Source organism: Scomber scombrus, chromosome 10 (genome assembly GCF_963691925.1).
Source record: "Scomber scombrus chromosome 10, fScoSco1.1, whole genome shotgun sequence".
NCBI lineage: Eukaryota > Metazoa > Chordata > Actinopteri > Scombriformes > Scombridae > Scomber > Scomber scombrus.
The window spans coordinates 15,833,999-15,843,394 of record NC_084979.1 but is presented as its reverse complement, the minus strand read 5'-3'; the positions used below and the strand labels follow the sequence as shown (position 1 = coordinate 15,843,394).

Sequence of the window (9,396 nt, the reverse complement as noted above, 5' to 3'; positions counted from 1 at the left end):
TTGCACTGGAGTAAGTCAGAGTTAGAGACCCCTAAAGCCAGCTCACCTATGTGCACTGGGGAAGAAAAGATAAGGACAAGTGGGAAAGAGCTTTGGGGCGCCTTCTTAATAGCAAGTTCCCAGGTCCAGACAGAAACATGCCCCCCTCTTCCAGGATCAATTATTCATACGCTTAAGGTTTCCTGTGTGTAGAACGAGGCGGACGGGCAGCAGTGGCTCAGCTCCAAATTGTGGCACAGTGTGCTGAGAGAAAAAAGCTGAAGGAGCAGAAAACAGGGGTGACAAGACAGATAGAGGACACAGAGAGATTGTGTGACAATTGGAGACCAAAGGCCAAAGCAGCAGAGGAGAATCATTTCAGGAGGAAACTGTTTGTTGGTGTGACAAGGATGAAGGCTCTACAGAAGAATCAGGGACGCACTGACCAGATGTTGGGAGCCATGGCTGACGTGCTTACGTCCGTGGCTATGCCCAATCAACTGTGGGTGAGTTGTTAATCTGGCTCTGTTGAGCTCTGTTTGTGTATTTACTGGCTGTTTACGGGAAAACATAATGCCACAAATCCAAAACGAAAGAAAAGAACATATGGAGGTATTTTTATGTGCTTGCGGAGCTTGACGTGCTGCTTATCTCTGGCCCACATCACTTCATACCAAGTTTATTTTGTGTCATCGCTATAACTTGGTCATGAACCTAAAATGGTCAAGCCACACAAGCATAAATAGAGAGAGAGGAGAAAGAGGGGTGGACAGATTGCCAGTCTCCGTTCAGTGCTTGGGAGGAATCTTGGATGTTTCTGAGGAACAGGAAGCAGAGTAGTGGTGATTAAACCGTCTGACTCACGCAGGTCCAACGCCTCGCTGCAACCCTGCAAATTCATTCTCCTCCTTCCTTCCCTTCATCTGTCTCCATCTCTCTTCTCTCTTTTTAGAGGCATCGGCATGCTGTTTGTTACACAGCATCTGGTAATTCAGACATACAGAGTTCATAGTACAGCAAAAGGTCCAGTGGGTTTCTCTTTGAAAATCTAGTTTCTCCTTAACAACTGTGTATCTTGATGAATTATTTCCGCTATGGCAGATAGTGGTGAAAACCATAACAGTGATTATAATCTGCTTCTATCCCCTACAGAGAAGTGATAACTGTATTTACCTCGTTTTGACCTGTTCTCTGTTGCTGATGGGTTTTAAATAAAGATTGAAACTGCTGTCTGAGAAACAGTTCATATCCAAGTACTGTGGCAAAAGTTGGACCTCAAAAATTTCCATTGCATTCTTGTTCAGTGTGTAATGGAGACAGGGTTGAAAAAGATGCAGGGAATTGTGGAGAAATATAGCCACTGGTATAATGTTTTGTGGTAATATGACCATAAGCACTGTGTACAATCTTACCATCACTTCCTCCTTGAGAGCAGGGCTCTGCTGCTGACAAAGGCATCTCTGTGTGTAGCTCTCAGAGGGTGGTGAAGCGGACCTCCCATCAAGTGAAGAGGAGAAGGGGCCTGTCCAGTGGGAGCCAGAGGGGCCAGACTGGGAGCAGCAGGCCAACGCAGAAAACTCAGAGCGGAGAGAAAGAACAGGTAAGACTGAAAGAATTGCACTGAGCGTGACAGACCATTTTGTGTACCCAAACCCACAATGCAAGTCCAAACATTGGCCCTCACCAAACCAGTCAGAGTTTACAGACTCACCGAAACACAAACTTCTAGGCTCAACTTGGATTCTTTGTGTGGAAGGTCTCAGATTTCAGTGCAGTGACATCTTAAGGAGCCTGCTCAGCCACTCAATCACTTATTGACTACTGGATACAAACTGTGTTGCTGTTTACATATATACAGTGATAACTTCTTAATTTAAGATTTATGACAATAAACAAGCTTGAATTTAGAAGTGTGTACGTGCCATGTGAGCTACTGCCCAGGTCTTTGCTTTCAGCTCAGCCTGTAGCGTGCATGTTAACCATATGCGAATTCAGGATCAAAACAGGCCTGAGTCCCATCTGCCATATCTGATGGTGGTCATTAAGCTGCAATAACTTCAGGGAAAATATCAGATTGGAGTCACCCAAGTGTTGGTGTTTTTTTCCTATTTAACCCCACCCCATCCTCTATTAGCACTGATAACAGTAAATTACCTTGCTGTAATGTACCATACATAAATACTTGTGAGAGAGAAAGAGGTTTTGTGTGTAAGTGCATACACATGCAACACTTTCCAGATGCGGCAAGAAAACATGTTCAGCTGCCTCCCTTCCCCTCTTGCCCCAACACTGTTGGTTGCACTAAGGGTTTGCATGCTTTTCCATTTTCCTTGAGTGGAAAGGAACAAAAGGAGCTTTGTATCTGGATCTGAGTTTGGCTTACATGGAGTATGTGTGTGTGTGTGTGTGTGTGTGTGTGTGTGTGTGTGTGTGTGTGTGTGTGTGTATGTGTGTGTGTGTGTGTGTGTGTGTGTGTGTGTACATATACATATACATATATATATACATATACATATATATATATACATATATGTGTGTATATGTGTGTGTGTGTGTGTGTGTGTGTGTGTGTGTGTGTGTGTGTGTGTGTGTGTCGTGTACCATGTGGCTGGACCACTGACTTTTGTGCAGAACAGTACATGGTGTACAGAGGAGGTGTGCGTTAGGTGGGGGTAGTGGAGCCAGAGGAAGCTGTCAGCGATGCTCATCTGTAATGGTCTTACTTGCATGGGGTGGGCTGTTGAGGTTATTGCTGCCAAATATTATTTTAGTTCACAACTCATGGCTCAGAAAAGCAAAAATGGTAAAGAAATGCATTTAGGGCCATGTGGAAGGATGATGACCTAAAGGCAGACAGAGCCAGACAAGCTCCTTTGCTCAATTGTTTTTGCATAGCCCAATTTCCTCTGGATGGGAAATTGGATGGAAAATCAATGAAACACAAGGCAGAACCCAAGCAACAAGAGACAGACTATGCCATAGCCCAGATTAGGTCATTTAGCAACTCTTTACATATATTGTCCATACCAAGACAAAATCATGGTTCATGGTTTAAAAAAAAATTTCATTTAATCTGAATTTGTTGCAGCGTACTTGAGTGAATGTTCAGTTGTTTTTTAAAAAATAAAGTAGGCTATTAAAACAAAATTACTTTTGAGCGCAAAATTAAAAAACATTTTAACTTATTTTTATGTTTAAGAGTTTTAGTAAATGTTGAACGTTTTATCAATAATAGATCTTTTATAGTTTTTGCAATATCATTTTAGTTTATCATCTACCTGTATCCCAGAGATGTCAGAAAATAAAGGGCATAAAGTATAGTCCTCACAAAACCTTGAATTGTTATGGTTTGTAATCTTGACATGATGGTATATGTGCCCTAAAGTCTGTCAATTGTGATTGTAAATGGTGTGTCAGTTTAAGTATCACAATCATATATTACTTTGCCAATTAACAGACTTGGCAACCTAGAACTTACTCACCAAACTTACTTGTTGAATTAATGAGGTGGAATTTTTGTTTTGTTTTATGATTTAAACTGTTTTTAAATGAACCTTTAATATTTCAATGCAACATACTTTAAGCTTCAACCCATGTTCAAGGGTTATACAGAAACATTTTGGTCATCATTATTATGATTAACTTTAAAGTAATTATTAAAGTGTATACATTCAATCATGTAGAACAGGAGACATGTGCTTGTATTTTGTTATGGTTTGACTGGCAGAGGTCATAGTGTTGTTTCCATCTCTTGCTGTGTCTGTGGAGGAAAGGGAAAGAGGAGAGGCCCCTGCTTTCTTTAAAGATGTGGTTCATGGGGCCATAAGGTCCATCTGTTATGTGTTAGAAACAAGATGCCTGCTAGTGGCTTCACAGGAATCACAAGACAGTGCCAACCTCCACAAATTCAGACTCAGATTCAGATAAAAAAAATAAAAAAAAATCATCTCATTTCTTCATCACAGCTTACTCTGCTTACTCTTTTTGCTTTTCTGTATTTTTTTCAAAGAAAAGAAGTGAATCTTATTACATCACAACTTTCTGTTTTCCTCTTATCCACTTTTCCCTGTCTCTCTCTTTTTCTTCTCCAATCCCTTTTTATCTCGTCTCTCGTCTTCCTCAAAGCAATTGTCTTCTGCAGTGGTATTTTAAACCTAGCATATTGTCCAAGTACACAAAGCTGCTGATCATATTTCTCTCCAATCTCATCAGTTTTGTTTCTGTTTGGTGACTCCTCAGACTCCCAGCCATATAGCTCATAGTCTCACTCTCCCCAGACAGTGTGTATTCTGCAACACCGATCAGTGATGGATGGTCGTGTGTGTCCATGCACTCTGCCTTTTATGATTTAGTCTTTTTCAAGGTGAAAGCTTGAAGCCACATCAACAGGAAACTGCACTGAACCAGTAACACTTCATGTGCTTCATTTGACCCACAGCTGCCTGCACATACTGTTCATGTGAGCATGTGTACATGTGCACAGATGTTTCTGAACAAGCTCAAATGTGACTTAAAAACACATGCTCATTATTAGTGTTGACAAGTTATGACAATGAATTGTGGTATCTAGGGAATATCATATTATGTAAGACATACAAAAGTAATAATAAACATTCATGGGAACATAATATGAAGAACACTTACATAATATTCTCTACACCACAACCTTTCTCACCACACAAAAATACTATTTTTTACAGTATTAAAAGTGGATATTTTTATTACTGATTTCCCCAATTTTATACCAATTAAATCCTAAATAATTTAAAGGATTACAAAAGCCCAGAGAGAGCTTGAGGAGAGATTAAACAAAAGAACATTCCTATGCCATTTTGTCTCCTGATTAAAAGTGGAACCACTGAAAACGTGATTATGTTTGGAAGGCTTGTGCACCCAATTTGGTACTGAGCACCTCATTGAGTACAATTTGAATAACATCTTTTACCATATTCATAAGTGGATGTGAGGTAAAATATACAGAAAATACATGCCCTTGTCCATATCGGGTTTCGTAAGAGGCTGGGAGAGTGTGCCATCCAAGGAGAAGTGCTGATCCCAGAGGACCCTAGGACTGAACTGTGTGTGTGTGACCGTAAATGGGCAGAGATCAACCTGAAGCTGTATTTTATACCATATTGTATTGTAAGGGCCAGAGATTAGATAGCATTATATCATACATGTGGAGGATGTAATTTTGTGTGTGAGTGTGTTTACACAATTATGATCTCTCACCCACTTAAATGCAGAAGAGCTGCACTGTATTTTATGGAAATTGTATTCAGCACTAGTTGTTGTGATGTGTATGACCGTGAGACTGCTATTTCACATCTGCTTTGGAATATTTCCAGTTCCCTTCCTGTTTTTGTAAACAATGAACAAAGAGTAGTCCTGATTCTGTTATCTGAACCTTTGAACTATAGATCGGACCTCTTATGAAATAGTGACCATTAACCTTACATATAGATTAATGGATATAATTACTCTTAAATTCATGACCTTAATCATGTTCTGAAGCTTGCTTTTAGACATTTGAGGTATGGGCCTAGCTGGAGGGTGCAGGTCAGTCAGATCACTCAGACACCCCAGGTCACTGCTCCACGGCAAAGCTGGCATTTAAACCACAGACTGATCTGGAGAGGAGGAAGCAGATGTAGACATATAAAACAACCTCACAGGGACACGTGTGCACTGATACATGCATCCACAACATACTACGAGACTCCCAAATGTGCCATGTACACTCTTAAATAAAATCAATTATACACACTGAACAATGTACAGGAACACCATCTCTACATCTTGTTTTCCAACAGAAAGTCTCTATCCCTTGACAACAAAACCTCTGATCTCAGTAATTATTAATCAAAGATAAAGCAGCAGTGCTTCTCCATGTGTGGTCCCAAGGTTTGCTTTCATTTAATTAACTTTTTCTCCTTTGGGTGGCGTTTTAGCTGAGGCTTGAATACAGTCAGCAGCAGCCACAGAGCCTCAGTGCTAGAGTACTGCCTCTAGAGCAAGGTTCAGATAGCAGCTCCAGAGAGATAAAGGGTGGGAGGGAGGCTGTGGGGTCAGGTAGAGGAAGAAAACTGACAGCCTCCAGTTTAAGTAATATCACAAGAGTGTTGGATTAAAAAGGATGTGCAATGGTTGGAGTTTGCCCGTGTTTGTGTGAATGTGGGGTTGTACAAAGTGTGTTTCAGCGTGTACGCTTGTAATCGTGGGTGGTATGTGAGTATCTTGGAGGTTTTGAGAAACAAGTTTCCCGGGGTGGTTTACCTCCTGTCTGTGGAGTGCAGAACTCCTGCTGTTTGAGAGCTGCACTGCGTGATGAGGTACAACCGAGGGAGGAACCGAATGGTACTGGTGGTGAAGTGCACACGCTCACACATGCATGCACACACACCCATCTGTCTCCCTGGTGTATGCCAGCAGTGTTGTTTAGTGTAATTGGTCAAAACAGCAGCTCTCTGCAGACTGGGGGGACAGAAGAGAACAGTTAGTCTGTGACTTCTGCACCAAGATGGGACTTAAGCCAAAAAATAAAAACCTCCCCCTCACACTGACTTGTCCAAAATGCCAGTTTGCTTTAATTGGCGCTCAGCTTAGAGATGAAGGGGAGAGAGAGAAAGACAGACAGACAGAGAAACAGAGAGGGAAAGAGAGGAACTACGGGAGAAAAAGTGAGGAGGGAGGAGGAAGAAAAATGAAATCTAAGTGAGCATATTTTGGCAGGATTTCAGCTGGCTGATGGGATGAGGAGAGGCTAATGTCAGTGGGGGGGTTGGGGAACACACTGCAAATACGCAACTGCATCTCTGCTGAACTGAGCTAGTAGTGTGCATGCTTGTGTCATTTTTCCTGAAGCTTAAATCAATTGTGTTCACATTATTCTGTATATTATACATAAGTGTATTTACCGTGTTATGTTTTCTAAGACTTTTCTGTCACTATAGAAGAAGCACTTTAAGAAATTGAGCTGATTTACATTCATAAATCACATTCATGATCCCACCCTGAACACGCCTCCTAAATGCGATTGACTGTCTCCTGCACATTGAAGAGACAATACATTCCCCCTGTCTGGCTCTGATAAAAACACACATACCAGCATGCTAATCTTTAGACAAGCCTTTAAAAGAAGTCCAGTGTGAACGTTTATGTATAGATTTTATTGACCCTCTATCACTGTAGCTATCCTCTCTCTCTCTTCCCACATCTGACCATCTGATCTGATGTGCAGCAAAAACATTTTGGTGTGTGTGTGTGTGTGTGTGTGTGTGTGTGTGTGTGTGTGTGTGTGTGTGTGTGTGTGCGTGCGTGTGTGTGTGTGTGTGTGTGTGTGTGTGTGTGTGTGTGTGTGTGTGTGTGTGTTTGTGTCTCATGTAGGAGATGAGGAGTGAGAAAGCGAAAGACAGAGATAAAAGGAGAGAGATGAATGGGTGTTAATGCACGCCTCACCTCACATCCACCACTCCTCCCTTCAAGCCAGAGGAGGGACATTGTTTCCATATTTCTGTTAACATTCAGGGCTTTGTACAAGTCTTCTGGGCCAATTTCGGTGGTCATTATCTCAAAGGTTTCATTCCATACTGAGAAAGTGATACTGTAGGTGTTGAATTTCAGGGTTGATACACAGACATAAGCCTCTCAGTCGCAAAAATTAGCATTCAATAAACTAATTGTATGTCAGATTTGTCAGATGTGTGTTATGATAATGTCAGAGAAAAATGCTGTATTCCAAATATTTGTGATACTGTTATTGCAGATAATATCGATATATGAAAGCACAAGAAAACCACATTTCTTTGCAGTTCTTTAAAGCAGCACTGGTGACTGAGTGAACCAACACTTAATCAACCTTATGCAACAAGTACAAATGCCCCCTATTGGGTGCTTTGTAGAGGCACATTCTGGTTTGGCAGCTTCTGACTTAAGAGCACATGAAAAGAGGCATTCAAAATTCACTTCATGAATTTTCAATGCATCTTAGGAGCAATGCATTCTTCATTATCTCTCTGCTGTGCAATCAGTGTTTGTGTAGACTGTTAGTGCAGGCAGGGTTCGCTCGATTTGTAATGCTTTGCCCTCAAATTCTTGTCTTGGTGTCTTCATTTGATCACGCTTCTTTTAAACCCTCTGTTCTGATGTCAAACCCATTGTTTCTCAGCCCTGGCTTTGAACTGTGCTCCTATGCTTAGATAGTATTTGGCAGTCATATCAGCATCAGACAAGTGGAGACATTCAGGAGCGCTGTTCAATATTCCTCCGGTGAATTGCCCCTTCAATCACGGTCACTTAAAGCATGCATTTTAAGCAAAGAGATGGAGAGATGGACGGAGGCCGCATGCAGAGAGGGGGAGGATTGTGATCTATCCGTATCTGTGCAGCATAAGTGTTAAGTGTAGGTGAATGTGGCAAACCAGTGTGCTGTCTGAGCCTGAGAATAGGTGATATATCTGTCATTGTGGGATTTCGCTGTCTAGTGAAAACCATTCTTCTCTTACACGTTATTGCTTTAGTTTGCTCTATATGTTTGTGAGGAAAAAGAAACAGAGTGTTGGTGAGAGAAAAGAGAGCAAGTATAGTCTGATGCAACTGTGTCTCTGTATCTGTGTGTGTGTGTGTGTGTGTGTATGTGTGTACACTTCTTGTGTGGCTAATGGGCGAGGCAGCCAGGCTTCTCTGTTTGCTCTGTCCCCTGAAGACAACAGGAACAACCTGACAGCAGGCTGCCACCACCCTGTCACTGTGGAGAGATGAATGCTGGAGAGACACCCAGGCCAACCGTTGAAGCTCTTGATAGTGCACCTCAGTGGTGTGCACGCCTGATCGTACGCGAACATGTTGATTCAGTGCCAGCCGATACTCAGCCTTCTCTTGTTTCGATATCCCCAAAGAGGAACCTGAGTGGGTGCTGTGATGCTGCCCGTCTTTGTTGTAGTAATCAGGTGGTGATCTCCACACAGTTGGATGGTAGCTTGTGTGAGGGGAGGACAGCGTGATGCGTGCTGCAAAAATGAAATGGGCTTGCATTCTGAGTCATAAGCTCAAAAGCTTCAGGCCTAACAAATACTGTTTGTTGGTCAGAAAATAAATGGTTGGGTCTCAGAACATGCAGTATCTCATAATAGCGTTATCACCGACTCTTTCGTTTTCCTTCTGCTGTCGCTTACATCTTGAGCTTTTTCCTTGAATAATCCTGCTGTACCAACTGACATTTCAACACACTCTGATTTCATCTGTAAGGAAGGCTGATGAGTCATAATTTTGTGCTGATTGAGTTTAATGTGGCCTGATGTAAAGCACACGTCTAAATATGGTGTCCTTAGTGAGCCCCATTATGTTGGTAATTACACAACTTGTGCAGCTTTGAGGTTCATTAAACAGATTCATGAGAGAAAACAAGAAACTATCAAA

The 9,396-nt window shown here is 41.8% G+C and overlaps 1 protein-coding gene across 1 annotated transcript in view; it reads left to right on the top strand.

The window, feature by feature from the left end:
- The first annotated feature begins 389 nt into the window (after nt 1-389).
- Nucleotides 390-9,396, top strand: part of arhgef25a (Rho guanine nucleotide exchange factor (GEF) 25a) — a 44,045-nt gene continuing 35,038 nt past the window's right edge. The window contains exons 1-2 of the mRNA XM_062427639.1: nt 390-485; nt 1,450-1,579. Of these exons, the coding sequence (XP_062283623.1) occupies nt 390-485; nt 1,450-1,579 (226 nt within the window). The remainder of the gene's footprint in view (nt 486-1,449; nt 1,580-9,396) is intronic.